This window comes from Syngnathus leptorhynchus, chromosome 11 (assembly GCF_054491065.1).
Source record: "Syngnathus leptorhynchus isolate UIUO chromosome 11, UIUO_Slep, whole genome shotgun sequence".
NCBI classification, from domain to species: domain Eukaryota; kingdom Metazoa; phylum Chordata; class Actinopteri; order Syngnathiformes; family Syngnathidae; genus Syngnathus; species Syngnathus leptorhynchus.
In genome coordinates, this window is record NC_141205.1 from 1,522,511 (window position 1) to 1,538,668 (window position 16,158).

Consider the following 16,158-nt stretch of genomic DNA (forward strand, 5'->3'; position numbering starts at 1 on the left):
CGTAAATCCACACCGGCGATGACAATGATGAATGGCGCTTATTCAAATAGCCGGGCAGCCCCACGCAACAGCAATCCCATCGAGATAAATTGCTTCTGGCGATCAGTTGGCCTTGCGCCGCGTATTGGAGCAAAAGGCCCAGCTACCCATCAAATTGGAGCAAACGTGACACTCTCCTTTGACATGTAAACATTGATGATGTCAGATTTTTTTTGTTTTTAATTCTATGATACAGATACGGAGTTGTTCATGCAAACTATAGAGAGCCCTCATCGCATGTGCACATACAGGTAAAACATTGTGATGCATTTTGAAAGAAATTAAATTTTGAGTTATAAGATGGTTTTACACTACTCACAATAATGCTTGGTGCCTATCCCCCACAAATAGGGGGGCTTTACTCTAACAAGATTGTGCATTTGTAGTCAAATATAGAACACGGTGGGTGTTAGCAATCGTAATCCGTCCTTCCGATGACTCGGAAACAATACCCAAAGCGGACTAAATTAACAATAGTGGGAGTTTAGTGGAATCGCTCAAGTATTAAATAACTCCCTTCCCTCCAATTTGTGCATCAATCTGATTCACATTCTCAAGGACAAAACAAACACTTACTTTGTGTTTCCAGGCTTTCGCACAGCTCCGTCTTGGCCTCGCCGTTAGGCCTGAGTCCGGCCTTGGGGTTGAACTTATTGGACATGGTGGCGGCGGTGACCACGGCTTTGAGGCTACGTGTTCGTTTGGGCACGTTCTGCTCGGGGTGGAAGAGTACCACGTAGACCTTGGGCATGTAGAGCAGGCCCAGGGACACAGAGGCGCTCAGGCTCACCGAGATGGTCAGCGTGGTCGTTTGGATGTACATCTGCAAGGGGGGGGATAAAGAATCGCGCTTTAGCCCTTTAGCTTCTTTCGCTTGTGTGTCGGGAATGTTTCTGGGGGCCAAGAGGCCTGCATGCTGCATGTGACAGCTGTTGTGTTGGATTGTATTAGTGCATCCAATGACCCGTTTGTCGGCCAAGCTGTTGTTGGAGTAGTTTCGACCACGATGAATCGACAAAGACAAACCAGACAGCGCTACCCCATTTTACACAAATACAGTACATCACTTGGCTCATGTGATTCTTACATTAAAAACTAAGAAATCCATGTATGAACATATTCACAGGCTTTGTGCAATACTTTGTAAATGCACCTTTGGTTGCAGCCTTTTTAAATACGTTGGAGCACCTACCTTTGGGGAGTTTCGCCTGTTTCTCTGTGCAGCACCTCTAAAGCTCAACCACATTGCATGGGGAGCGTGGGTGCACAGCAATTTTCACATCTCTCGTGTTCAATCAGATTCAAGTAGTCGGGTCACTGGCTGGGCCACCCGAGGACATTCACAGTTGCTCTGAAGCAACTGATGTATTTGATATATTTGTTTTTTTAAGACATTTGCAAAAACCACAAAATTATTGCCTTTTTTGTTTTTATGCTATACTGCTATGCTATACTATGCTATATTTTTAGGATAGCATAAAAACAAATGAGCCTCTATTAATTGTTATCCAAATACTTATTATATGCCTATTGAAGGCCACGAGTGCATACTTGCATGTATATGCTTTGTACCATGATGTTTAAATATTTGATCATATTTTGCCTTTAAAGTCGGAGCTCTTCCTCCTCACTGGGTGCATTTTCACCTCCCGCTGAGAGACCTCCCCCCCATTCCCCGCCCTCTAAGTCCTTCATCAAAGCCGCGTAACATTTAAACCCCCACGTGAGCTCGGCTTTAATGTTTTCTTATTATGAGCCAATCTTGCGACCGAGTATCCACCGCGTCTTTGCAGTAGTATGTGTAAATGCACGGTGGAACGGTGGTGAAGTGGAGCGTGGCCGTATGTATGGACAGTGGAGAAGCAGCTGCGCTGTTCCCTTGACAGATGTGCATGGGGATGGCCGTGGACCTCTTTACTGGTGCCTTAGGGACTCGTACTGTTGAACTCAAGCTGTTAGTCCCATAAACACACTCATCAACTTTCAAACTAGAAAAAAAATGCATAGGTTACAATACAAAACAAATTTGATAAAAAGTGCATACACAGGTTAATGACATATGCATGCATGCGTCACTAATTATCAATTAATGACATCCTTTATTGTCAGTCATCAACTCAAGTATCTCATTTAGTCAGTTGCCAGCACTCTGTTTATCAAACCAAATTAATTGGCTGTTGTCATGACGGTACTGTGACGGCTTTTGATTTAGACAGATATTGATTCGAATGATGTCTGACAAGCCGACTGCTCAATTTTTAAACTCCTTCCAAAGTGTTAGGGATTTTTACTGCTTTGCATATGTTTGCTGTAATAAAGACCGTATTGATTAACAATGCCAATGTATTTTGGTCACATCCATAAAGGTTTCCCACGAGCTTCTCGGGGTTACGCCACATTGTTGCCTGCGGACTTCCTTGTAAACACCATTAATAATGTACGTACATATTTGCATGTAGAGCTAGCTAGGGCATGAAACGTAATTGTGAGAGGAAGGACACAGACTTGAATACAAAAATAACTGCCTACTTTGGATCAGTTAAAATCATCCACCCAATTGTCATAAAAAATGTGATGATGTCGTTCTGTGGGATTAACTTCTCTCAACATACCACCGAATGCTAGTATTTGTTGAATTCTCACTAGAAACCAAATGTCAGGATGAAATTTAAAACACTATAATCCACCCAGATGTTTAAGTCCAATTTGCTAGTAGTCTCCGATTCCATCAAATGTTAGCAAGGAATGTATTTTCCTTTCCTGGAAGATGATTAAAAAACATTAAGACACAATGGCATATTTTTCCCAGATAATAACAAACTTTAAGCAACACATCACGACTCAAATGATGGGAAAAGTAAACAACAGGAGGTCAATCCCCTTCTTGTGTGAAATTCGCTCAGTGTCTTCAGTGTGCCACATCACAATGTGAACAAAAAAAAAAGAAAGCCGCTAAATTTGAGGGTTGGAATTGTAAACAGATGCTATTTTAACCAACAACCCTAGAGACTATCTCCAAATCCGTCCCAGCGAGTTTTTGCGCAGCGTGAGGCGGATGGGGGTGCAGTGGTGAACGTACTCCGCAGTGGCGCTCTCATTAAGCTAATAAACAAATGGAAGCCTCGAGGGACTCCATAATAGATCTTGCACACCGTTGTTTGTGAAGATCACAGTCCTTTAGCTTTGATTAGTTTAACGGCCTTTACTGGCGCACTCGTGGGGGGGGGGCTGGGGCTGACGCCCCAGATGTGCTTGGAAAGGGAGGGTGCCTATTCCCGTGCCGGGAGCCTAATAACTACTCCGAAAAGAAAAAACAAAATCCTCAAGATGTCGCTCTGCTCTCCCCGCTTGCCCGCATCATTCTTCATTATGCCTTAGTAGGCCGCCGGGACTGTACTGTGAATAATGCCATGTATGGCAGTGTAAGGGACAGGAAGACAGACAACAGGAACAGTGGGACATCTGGAGCATTGTAAAATTCTAACCCAACTTCATCTTTTCCCTGAATGTCTGATAGACTAACATTAACCACAATCTCAGTTAAATTGTTTTAATAATAGAAGATGAACACACGAGCGAGCCCATGGAACCTTATCCGCCACACAGAAGTGTCCAAAACGGTCCCCTCTTCATTTTCTGTCTTAGTCACACCCACACAAAGAATGACATCTGCATAATAGTAGAATTCAGTCAAATAATTGGGTTTAAAACACCCTAATTTGGGTTAAACCCAAGACGTTGGTTGATCCAATATTCTGGGCCAACCAATTTTTGTATCTACAATCTTTTGCTGACTGTTTTTGCTGATTTTTATGTTCATATGGACTTTCACTCATGCCCTTTATTCTTGTCACAGTGGACTTTGTCAAGCCTTCTTCAATAAACAGTGGACCAATACATCAGTCCATTGATGCCAGGGGCAGAACCTCTTTGTGTGGCATTGGAGCCCTTTGTGCTCAGGGCTTCTATCCACAGCTTTTATTCCGTGGCTCCTCCTCCCTCGTACGTCAACTACCGATTTAGGCCGTCGCTCTCAAGGTAAGCAGACGTCGTGGAAGCTATTGTAAAAAAGGCTTACGACCAGGAACAGATGTCACGCCTTGAATAATGGAGAAGGTCCGGTTGAACGTACTCTCAAGTGAAGAGTGCGACTGTGGCAGAAGGAAGTGAAGCGTTTAATTGCTCTGCGAGGTGTGTCAATGTATGTGTGGTTCTTTACAGGGGCTGTCATGCTTCACCGTTATGAAGAACTTGCTTTGACGTGGGGTAATTTCCCCCCCCTCCAAATAAGAACCATCCTGTTTTTTATGTCACTATAAAATGCTTAAGATGTTCTTTAAATACCCTCGCTCATTTGTCTCTAACCACAAAAACTGTCACACACACTTTCCTTTTACATACACATATTAAGCACCACAGTTATTGTTTCAGGGGTGAGGCGCAGAATATAGATTACGGTGTGATAGTGTGCTGCATGCTTTGAATGGGGGGATGCGGAAATGGAAAGCCAGTATAGAGTAGATTTGACAATGATACTGACTAGTGCTTTTCACAGATTAGGAAAACAAGTATAGTAAAAGTAGCAACATCTGGTGGACAAATATATTTTAAAAAAATGGCTTATTGAAAGACAGTGCTCCAAGGATTGCTCAATTTTTGATTAGCAAAATGTTTTTGCTACAAATGATTTTCTGGTCAATTTGAATTGTCTCCCAAAACAAAGGTTTCAGATTTTATGTAGCTTTGCTATTTGTAGCTAATTAAAGGAACAGAAAAGATTTTTCTCTTTTTAAAATGAATACACAATGATTCATTTAATTGCTTGAAAATGACTAGCACAAAATGTTCCCATCAGGGTCCAAGCCTGTGTTTTTCCACCTGACTCAACCATTTTAGTTACCTGTTGCAATCAAATACAATGAGTTTTAAGTTCTAGTATGATTTTCCTGCTTTAGCATCGCTTAGGGCCTTAAAAGATCCTTTTAAGTGAAAAAAGTGCCACTACTTTCCAAATAAGTTCTTGTACAGGCTAATGAGCAATTAATGCCGGTAGGAGCAAGAGAAAGAAGGTAGAATCACACATTTTTATCATTTGGACAGCTGCAGGCCCAAATGTAAGACCTCACACTCACAAAAAATGACCACAAACACTTTGCAAAGTTTTGCTGATAAGCCATTTTCTAAGAAAAAAAAGCTTTACCTATTTTTCTTTCTCAAAAGATAAATAGGTAAAGCCTGTTCTCACTGACTTTTTTTGGACACTGTAAACTAGCTGTGGGCCCCCTTTTTTACCCTTACATAAAAAGTGAGCAACATTTTTATAGTAGGTGCAGATAAATGATACATTTACCACCCTTTAAAAAAAGTTTTCCATTGTAAATAATGTAATACATTTGCTGCATGTGGGAGTTTTAGGAGTTTTGAAAAGTACACCTAAGAATTGATTGTCATTTAAGTGAATCAAAACCTTCATAGTTTTTAAAGTGTGTGCAAACCTGTAAATTAAACCGCTTTGAGTTATTGAAGAAACAATGAAAAGTTTTTCACTTTTAAACACAAAAACAAGCGAGCTAATGGATGCTTAATCCGCTTGTGATAAATCTTAAAAAGCAAGGAAACAGATGGAATAAATTAAATAAAAGGTTATGCTATTCACTGGGGGGTAAACCATTTTTTTTTTCCATTTCACTTTGGTTTTAGGCGTACGGCTATGTTTGATGAGCACGAACATAAAACCGGGCAAATAGGGTACGAGACGTCACTTTTTAAACGCATTAACCGCAGGTGGGTGTGCGAACAAGCTGTTATGCAGATTCACAGCCAGCGTATGAAAACAAGACATTGCGCTGCCGGTCACACGCTGTATTATTAATGGAATTTAGTCGACTGCAGGCGTATGCAGATTTTCTGCACTGCTGTACACAATTGAAATTATTTTGGGTCTGAGAGCGGTAAGCGAAAAGATATATCCGCCCCACACAGTGGGCCTTTTTTGCTTTTATGATGTATTGGTTTGTTTAATCTCCAAGAGGAGGAGGTGAGTATTCATTTAATTGCATCTGTCTGACGCCATGCTGGTTCTCCTGATAGCGGCCGTGCCAGTGTGAGGCTTTCCTACGGTGTTAGCGCACAAAGCCCCCCCCCCCCCCAAAAGGCCCCTTTCAATTGGATGCACACAATTCTATTGTTGAGCCCCTTTTGGCTCCATTCCCAGATCATCTGTCGCCGTTGCATCCCTCTTGACCTGCAGCTCATCTCAAGGCCTCACTAAATTTGATAAATTTGTTTATGGTTCTGAGGTCAGAAGCATTGATTTGACTATGTGTGTGTACACTGTACACAGAGCTTCTCTCTCGGGTGCGGGGTGAGAGGTCAAATGTGGTCGTAATACTTGGGAAAAATGTTCGTACGCTTACCTCGAGATGCTTTAATTGACTTATGTTGTTATGTATGCTAATAAGAAAGTAGGGAATCTTATCTGGATTTACACTTTTGGTCCAAGTGCCTGAGTCCAATGTAATACCAAAACTTGCTTATCTCCATGTGCATAACCGGGGTGCACATTAGCGGGTGCACAGATGCTGATGCGTCCTAGAAATATTAAATTGCATACCAGATTCAAGCCCGTCACTGTGCATTTGCATACTAAGCGTTTTGCAGCTCGTTCAGTCAACTCGACTGCGTTTAGGCCAGCCTCGATTCAGATGAATTTAAAAAATGGTATTCTTACCTTTTCTGTGGACTGTGAGGTCCCAAAGAAGATGGGGATGAATGCCAGCCAGATAATGCACGTGGTGTACATGGTAAAACCAATGGGCTTGGCCTCGTTGAAGGTCTCCGGCACCCCTCGAGTCTTAATGGCGTACACGGTACAGGTGACCATGAGCAGCATGCTGTAACCCAGCAAACAGATAAGGGACAGGTCGGAGATATCGCACTTGAGCACGCCGCGGGCCATTGCTGGATTAGACGTCCTCTGATCCTCATAATCGATGATGGCCTTGGAGGGATCCACACCAAACCAGATGCACACGCCGAGTAGCTGCACTGACGCCAGCGTGAACGTGATGATAAGCTGCGAAGCCGGAGAGATGAACCGGGGGGCGCTCAATGACATGGTGCCTTGATCAAATATGCGATAGATGCGGTTGGTTTTGGTGAGCAGGGCGGCGTAGCTGATGCTCATGCCTAGGCCCAAAAAGATTCTCCGCAGGGAGCAGATCCCCACGTCAGGGGTGGAAATCATCAAGAAGGTGGTAGCGTAACACAGGAAGATGCCAGTAAGCAGCACATAGCTGAGCTCCCGTCCCGATGCCTTTACAATGGGCGTGTCATTGTACCGGACAAAAGTGACCACGACAAAGAGGGTGGCCATGATGCCCACCACTGCTATGAGCACGGGGATCACCGCCCAGGGAGAGCTCCACTCCAGCTTGACGATTGGGATGGGAACGCAACCCGTGTGGTTCTCGTTGGGCCGCGAATCAAATCGGCACATTTTGCAGGTGAACGTGTCTGCCTGGTACTGGTAGCCGTCGCACCGCTCACAGTGCCAGCAACACTGGATGCCCTTCACAATCTTCTTGCGCTCGCCCGCACGACATGCCTGACTGCAGATTGACGACGGAATCTGACGAACGGCCCCGGGCCACTGCATTGAACGAACCTAGAAGGAAGGCACGGGAATCAGACTTCAGCGTATTTTACATAATAAGCTAAATAGTTTATTCCTGCCTGTTGATGTTTAACTTCTCAACTTGTTCTTGTTCGTCTCTTTTACTGATACTAACTCCCAAACTTTGAAGTATTCGACCAAATTTGGATTTCCACTAGATCAGATCTCAAACCAGGGAAAATCTTCTTTAATTTACAATCCCATCTGAGGTTATACTTCTCATTGAAGTTGGGGCGTTGAAATTCAGTGCCCAGCTGCTTGACCCATTCACACCACCCCCAAAGGCAGGAAATTTGTGAATCCGCTCTGACATCTCACCCGATCATGTCTTTTAGTTATTCAGTTTTACAAAGCTGGTTTCATGTCTTCAATACAAGCTGGGTCAACTTCACCGCCTTATGCCGTGTCTGGAGCTGATCATTCTTCCGAGAAAAAGTCTGCTTTGACAAGCAGTGTGAAACCAGTTAAGGAAAAGAAGTAGATGAAAAAAGATTGTATCAGGTTTGTTGTATATTGCGTTTACATTGGCCGCATGTAGCATATCGAAGTGGAGCAATATGAGCTCAAAGATGGATTGAAAGATTAACTTTCAGTTGGATGGTTTAAACTGTGCTGAAGTAGCTGTCTTGATGTTCCGATGGCAGTTGATTCTGTTTTCAGGAGAGCGAGTGAGGAAACTTTACCTCGAATTCAGAGGATGATTCAACTCAGAAGTAAAATCGTTCCAAGGTATTTAGTCCTGCCTTATATCCCAAAGTTCCAAATAGTGTTTGTCCACATAATAAATTTGTATCAAGACACATTCAGTGTTTTTCCTTCTGGCGCACCACCATTAGATCGCTATCACTGACCAGAGGCTTGGCTGCATCGTGTTTGCTTAGCTAATTGTGTGTGCAATAGCGTGAGGCAGTTGCACTGTATGTATTTTACCTAACAGTGTCATAATGAAAAACATGACTACATGAAGTGTTACGCCCCTACGGGTTCCTCTTGTGAGTATGTGTGAAGATAATTTCAATTGGACATTCCAAACAAGTCAACTTGTCTTTAATGATTTCACTTTTTATCCAACTGTTGCCGCTCTTTGAAAAGTTGCCAGTCTCGTGTAAAGGGGCATTTATGTAATTAAAAGACAAAGCACACTAATTAAATAAAGCTGGCTCAAATGTTAGAATCGGTGCGCTCGCCTCAAATGAAGTCAGCAGCAGTTTGTCTTAAACAACACAGAAGACAAAAGCTTGCCTCTCAAGCTGCTTGGCGTGTTTCAACTTGAATCTCTTTTTGACCGCCCTAGGCTTTCTCCTTCTTCATATTCTCAAAACATAATTTGTTTTGTTCCTTTTATGCCATTTACTGTTACAAGACAGTCACTTCATCAGAGCCTGCTGAGCCCACGGTGTTGTGTTTTAGAAGTCAATGACGCCGCTGGGCACAGATGGTATTAAATGTGTCTGTCATCATGGCTGTCTTTTCATCACGCTCTGTCCAGTTAATCATTCAAGGAGGCCCTCAGGATACAGAAGATGGCACCCATCAAATGATTTGCGGATAATCAGCCAACAAGCAGAGACAGAAACTTTTAACCCATTTTATGTCACGCACGTTGAGATGGAGTTGATCTGTCCAGTGGCCAATGATCTTGTATTCCGCCGTGAGGTTTCGGATCTGGTACTGGTAGATCTCGTAGCGCCCGGGGGCATCTCCGTTCTCGTTGAAGAGTACTGGGTTTCCTGCGATGCCTGGGGTTGGGGAAACAATCAGAATAATTTAGGACATCTTATTTGATAGAAGATTCGCAATTAGTGTTTGGTCAGCCTCTGCATGGATTTTTTTTTTTTTCCCAGAATGTCAGTATAGCTTCTTAGATAGAGTTGTCAAAAGTTGTCAGTCGGGTTGATGGTCTTTTAGATAATGGTATGAATCTGTTTCCTAATGGAGTCCTCCCGAAATACCCAGCACATCATTATTGCCTTATTTTAATACACTGTGTCAAAGGCTCCGTAAACATGTGTAAGTATTCACTTACTTTATGTGCGCTTAAATAGAGTGACAAAATGTTGAAATGCTTAAATTCTACGATAGATTTGGAGCGGGTTGTATGTCCAAATAACTCGCTCAGGGCGAACTTGGTCCTTATCCACATCTGTTTATACTGATTAGAGAAGCGATTGGCTGCCATCATCACAAGCTCACGGGGGGATTAAATGCGGGGATGGATGTTATCTCACTGCATGACTCGTACCGCCGTGAAAGGGAGTGACAGGGAATAGCGACAGGCGAGGACGAGACTGAGGCAGCTGTGGAGATGAGAGTTTTATTGGATATTGCAGTCCCCTTAGAAATGGTTTGTATAGGCTGACAAACGTAGCTGAGGTGATACGGGAAACTACTCTTAGCATGGGTTCAAACATAGCAGCTTATCATAGTGGCTCTTCCCTGGAGGTTGTGAAGAGCGTAGTGATCAGAAGAATCTAAGTAGCAACTGGCTGCCTCCAAACACTTGCAGAATAAGCAAATTAGTAAGAAATCCAAATAGATTTTCACACTCTCAATAATTGGTTCATCTCAATGAATTAGAGCATCATTGAGTAGTTTGGCTCAAAAGTGAAATTTGTATATTGTACAAATCCATGAAACACATAACATTGATATCGAAATGACCACTACGGCTTAATTTTTTTTTTTATTGTTGTTGCAAACAGACGCAACAGTCATGAGAGATGAATGTTATAATGTGTCTTTAAACATGAGAATTAAGACTCAAATGATAACGTGCCCTTGACGACCGACACCTACTGGACCTGACTAGTGCAATAACGACCGTAAGATGGAGCATGAACGCTAACAATGATTAGCTTTGACTTTGTGTCTTCTGCTTCATCACCGTGATAACTGTGGGCTGTTTGAAGACACGCTGTAATGATGTGTCACTAAAAAGACAGGCCTCATCTTTGCCATACAGCAGTTTGATGAGCCTCACTGCCGACTCAGTGAAGCGCTTAATCAAGGTAGAACATAGAGAGCCGTCCTGAGAGGCACAGCGGAGGGACTTTGTATCCAATTGCTTCTGCTGTCAACATTCACAAACCTGATGAAAAAAAGCATGTCCCTTGTTTTGGAGCTTTTGTCTCCAAACCAGGGATGGTTTCTTTATTTGGAAGCATCCCACGCGTCCGAAATGAAAAGGGTGCGCGTGGTCGTTCTGCTCAATCGTTTTTCTTTGTTTCATTGCCAGAGTTTTGATCCACAGCTGGGCTGACTCATCCAGATGTAGATTAGAGCTTTAGTTGGGCCCACCCTGGTATCAATGCCGTCCCCGTCACAAAACATGAGAGGATTACAGTGTCCCAAAAGATGGGAAGCGCATTGACACCATCAATAGCAATGTCAATATAGTTCTTTTTCATTTTCAAGTCTTGTGTAAGGGTGGCTGTAACTCAATATTGGAGACTGTTGAATTGTGAGACAATTTTTCCCATGAGGAAATTGAATCTGCACGCAGCAATGACTACACCCCCCTTTTTACTGCATAACAGTGAATGAAGTGATCAGCAAACTGTGATGCCATGTTCTGCCAATTTTAGATAGGCTGAAACACTTCACAATTGCCCACCTGGTTTTAGTTGGGGATTTATTTTGGCAAATTACGTGTTCTGCAAAAGTTGGAGCCTTGGAATTGCCACAAATTGGCTTTAACCCAAACTGAATGACTTCCTGTTCAATTTCAGGCCTTTGAGACATTTCATGTGTACTGTTTTGTCCTGCTATCCAGTTTTCTATTGGTCACTGTTGTTGAGGTTTTGTTTTTTTCTTGTATTTTTTTCCCCCAGTAGGTGCTCACAGTGATCGAGATAGTGTCGGCAGAAATGCTTTCTGATTTTTCATCACACTTCTGTCCGAAATACTTTGGATACTAAATTCCTTTGTGGGACAAGCCCTGGAATTACCCTAAATGGCTTCTTTAACAAAAAATGAATGACTTGATCAGCACCTGGCATCAAATTTCACATAGATCTCATCCTCTATCAGGATATGCTGAAATTTGTCACTATAACTAATGTGTGCCAGCAGTATCCTGGCATCCCTTTCAGGTGCCACTCAATGACCACTTCACAATCAAACATGAATAAACATGTGCGTATTTGTCAATTCATATTTCGCTAGCCACCTGCAGAGATTCACCAAGGAGCAATTTTGGCTCAAGTGGCAAACTGAACAAAACCATGGTGAGCTCCACGGGACCTCTGCACGTCAGCAATGCTGGCGGGAACAATGGTACTCATAGCAAACATGTTCATGCACCGCTGACATTCAATACCAAAGCCTGTAGTTTAAAGGATTCCAAATGGATACGTTTCAGGCACACAGTCAGGAGGCAATGACCACAATACCGAGTACCAACGTCTGACACTATTTCAAAATAATGAATATTTTAAGACTAGCAGCGATCAGAATAACCAATGCTATCGAGGCTAACTGCAATATTCGTTCAAAAAAACTGAAGAGATAAGTTGTTTGGTGGCTTGGTAGTCAATTTGCGAAAACACTGTCACACTGCCTCCTTGTTTGGTAGGCAGGGGCCCCACTTGTCACCACTCTGAGGAGGAGTTGGGAAAATCTCTACAGTAACTATGACACCCCATTTTTAGGGGGGGTTACATGATACTAACAGAGCTGTAGTGATCCTGTGACACAGATGGCATCATGTGCTGGCACAGCACATCACACCTCTCCAGTGGTGAGCAAAATTGAGAAGACAAAAAGACGCAGATTCAGGTGCTTGGGTAATGAAATGAAATGGCCGAGGGGAGAAGGCGACCTGCAGTTTCTGTTGTCCTGCCTTTGTCGATGGTAGGTCTTCTTCATTAGGGAGGAGATTCTCGGCCAGTCTGGCCAATGTTTGAGCTGCAGATAAGAAATGAGGCCTGTCATGTGGCACAAACTGCTTGTCTAAACAGTCTGCTCGCATAATGAGCTCCACAGTGGCCTCCTTCTCCTCCTCTGCCGCCACAACATTGAGCTGCACTCTAATGTGACAATGTGGGCCCTGAGGTTGCAAAGACGAACTGATGGCCCGCATGCTTGTTCCAGGCCAGTGGGGTTAATTAACTGCTTGTAATCATATGCAATATTTAATGAACATGGTAGCAGCGGTGCACACCTTAAGAATTAGCGCTCATTAAGCCAACATGTGTTGCTGTTTTTTTTCTTCACCTTGGCGAATGGATGCATGATTTCTTGCTACATCGGTCATTAATTCTTAATGACCTCTGCATGGGAAAGTCATTCAGAATTTACCACAAGTACACTTTTGAAATGTGTCTTGCGTTTCAATGGTTGCATCATTGCTTGACAACTTTGTCTGCAGCCGATTCTGTTGCAATCATACCCTTTAACGGCTGGATTATTGGGAATTGAACGTCTGGAATAGAATAGAACAGTGCAGCGCAGACAAATCATGATTCATTAAGGATACGTGTTGCTGTTTGCAAAGTACTCGAGTGAACAGATTTTGATCAGGATGATGTAATTTGGATTGTAAACAATACCACAAGAATACAATCTGACTAGGTCAGCACTTGTTTCTAAAAATATCTTTCTCCATCACACTGATGGAAAAAGCTGTGGGAAAAACAACAGCAAATGTCTTGGTTGCCCATTCTCAATATCCTGTGAGATCAAACACATTTTGCCCTTCATAGGGCAATAACCTTGGAGTATGTTTACGATCCAATACTGCTCTATAAAATGCACTTTACATGTGAACAAAAGGCGTAATGGATTTGCAAAATTAGCAGCACTGCAGCAGGTATAGTTTGACTTGCATAATACTCGCATCTTGAGGAGAGTCAGATATTGGAAAAGGAAAAGCAGGAGAGGTAAAAAAAAAAAGAAAAAAAGTGACGAGACCGCACAGACAGAAAAGACTGATAAGAAGCTGCTTTTTGCTCTTGACCAACAGAAGTGAGAATAAGGATCCAAGCAGAGTGAAAGTGGATGTGTTTGAGTATTTGTGCTTTGTCGGCTGCTGCTGCTGAATGGGCTGAAACTGAGCTGTGAAATTGATTCATGATCAAGAAAAGGGACTCTGACTCTAGATTTGTCCGTGTGTAAAATGTGATCGAAGGGAACGTAAAAAAATCACACAGATATTAGCAGACTATGAGAACTATCTGGAGATTATGTTCCAGCTTTTCAAAAAGGTTATCTGTCATCAGCTCGCTTAGCGTGCACTCTCCAGACAGTGTGCTGAGATATGGCAGATAAATGTGTTTTTTTTTTTTTCTCTCTTCGCCGGCGACTCCTTGTGAGTGTCTCGCGTTTTAAGGAGCTTTTTGAAATTGCATCCTCATCGCATGAGAAACCCAAGAAGCCCATACTTTGTAGGCGTCATCATTAAATTTTAGAGGCTACCCACCGAAACTGCTGACAAACACAGCATGGTGTGTAACAATAGATCCTTGCTGGCTCCATCTAAAGAATGAATCATCCTAAATATGATCCACTTTGACACAAGGATAAGGCCTACCACAATTCCAAGCCTAAAGATAACCCAAACTAACCCTGATCTGACCAATTTCAAAACCTATTCCTCCCCGTACCCTAACCACATAGCCTTAAACATGACGCAATAATAAACATAACTAGATTCCTGCTTTTTCTTCATCAATGCACATTTACCGCACGTTTCATGTATCATCTTCACAGTATAGTGTAAATTCAGTCAACTTGGGATTCACACCCTCCAGCAAATACAGTTGTAGCTCTTGTTTTATACATCTGGACAGTTTCCATATCTCACTGTGGGCTGATGCAATTGTATGGGGTGTGCTGAAATGTAACCTGGAGGCAACATGTCTGGTGAGATGAAACCTCCATGCACACTGTTGAAAGAAATTCATTGAAGGTTTGATGGATCAATAAAGTTGTCTTTTCTGAAAAGGAATTGGTTCTCTCTTATTGTAGTTGTGGGTAAGTATTCCTTATACACGCAGGCATACACACATACACACACTTTAAATATTGTCTCACTTTCCTCAATCAAATAAGAAATCAAATAACTTTTGAGGCAAATTTCCCTGAAAATATAATCAAACTTTGGAGTTCAGAGGCTCCACAGTGTACACGCTGCAAAATATCCGTGTGGACATGGTGTTATTATAGATAACATTGCAATTGGGTCTTTAGGGTATCTTCCTGTTTGGTGATGGGGAACTTTTTCTCACTGGTCTCTCATGCTTTTCTAATCAGTAGCACTAAAAAAAAAAAAGTTGAAATGGGCCATATGAAAGTCAAGTGTCCCTTTAGGCAAGCGTGTGTGCTCGGCAGATGTCCGGGAATTCAGGTTAGCCAGATAAAAGGGCCATGAGACACTTTTAATGGTCACTAAGACATTCTTCAAGACGTTTTACCGAAACTCAACATTTGATTTAAATAACAAGGATGTCTGTCAAAACCTCCATCTTGTCTTTTGTACAAAAATAGGACTCAATATTGGTTTAAAATCATTTTGCACTTCCTCACTGTAGTGTAAACTAGGCTTGTTGCCCAGAGCCAAGATAATGTGACTTATATTAACAGCCTTTTCAAATAACTTCCCAGTAAGGGGCTTTTCCTCTTTGCTTGAATAGTTTTTAAACTCTTTCACAGTTATGGATTAAACATTTAATTGACATTCTGCCAAAGCGACAAGTAGATATTAATTAGAATCGAAAGGAAAAAGATAGCTCACAGAGAGCACGACTTCAAATGAATAATTTATCGACACTGCCCCCCCCCCCACACACACACACACACATATTAGAGTTTGTGTGAAAGAATAATAGTCTTCAATTGCTTTGCCCCATTTTTTCAATAAAATTAAATGTAAATCAGTGGGGATCCTCTGTGCGCAGTAAATGAACAATTAATGTCCGTGTCACGTATGTGGACGTGACTGAGAGCTGGCAGGAGGGAATACAAAAACTAATCTATATAATAGAGGATGATGTCATGAACACATTTAAAATCATTGTGGCATTCCAAAACGCTTAAGGCTGACTCTTAATAGTGGAAGTCTTGCCTGCATGTGGTAATGCTCACTTAAGCCCCTTGGGTGAGATATTATTAAAAAATGACTTATTCTTGCTTTAACATGGAGGAAATCCCCCAAATATGAAGATGATCTTTTAGGAGGGAGACCTTTAATTGTGCTGATGATGGGTCCAGGGTCTACCCTGCCTCTTGAGTCGTCAGCTGGGAATGCCGATTTTTGATGGATGGATGGACGGACGGACGGACGGACGGACGGACGGACGGATGGATGGACAGATGGATGGATGAGTCATAAGAAAGCAAAATCTTCAATCATTTTTTATGTCATACAGTAAATGTTTGCGTTCATAAAGATAAACACAGATCCAATTGCAGACGCTGCTACGAAATGACCAAATGTTGGTTCCCTT

The 16,158-nt window shown here is 42.4% G+C and overlaps 1 protein-coding gene and 1 long non-coding RNA gene across 5 annotated transcripts in view; one reads left to right on the top strand and one right to left on the bottom strand.

Moving 5' to 3' along the window:
* The window catches only part of LOC147048740 (uncharacterized), a 149,200-nt gene that overhangs the window by 57,766 nt on the left and 75,276 nt on the right, over positions 1 to 16,158 (top strand). For all 3 annotated transcript variants that reach the window (XR_015067577.1, XR_015067575.1, XR_015067576.1), the window contains one exon: positions 3,896 to 4,077. This is a non-coding gene — a long non-coding RNA (uncharacterized LOC147048740). The remainder of the gene's footprint in view (positions 1 to 3,895; positions 4,078 to 16,158) is intronic.
* LOC147048744 (metabotropic glutamate receptor 4-like) overlaps positions 1 to 16,158 on the bottom strand; it is an 89,561-nt gene that overhangs the window by 2,056 nt on the left and 71,347 nt on the right. Inside the window, exons 8-11 of one of the 2 annotated variants that reach the window (XM_085924103.1) lie at positions 15,896 to 15,949; positions 9,317 to 9,453; positions 6,770 to 7,705; positions 616 to 862 (exon numbers count right to left, since the gene is read on the bottom strand). In XM_085924103.1, the coding sequence (XP_085780229.1) occupies positions 616 to 862; positions 6,770 to 7,705; positions 9,317 to 9,453; positions 15,896 to 15,949 (1,374 nt within the window). The remainder of the gene's footprint in view (positions 1 to 615; positions 863 to 6,769; positions 7,706 to 9,316; positions 9,454 to 15,895; positions 15,950 to 16,158) is intronic. The other variant, XM_085924104.1, reaches the window with a different exon arrangement.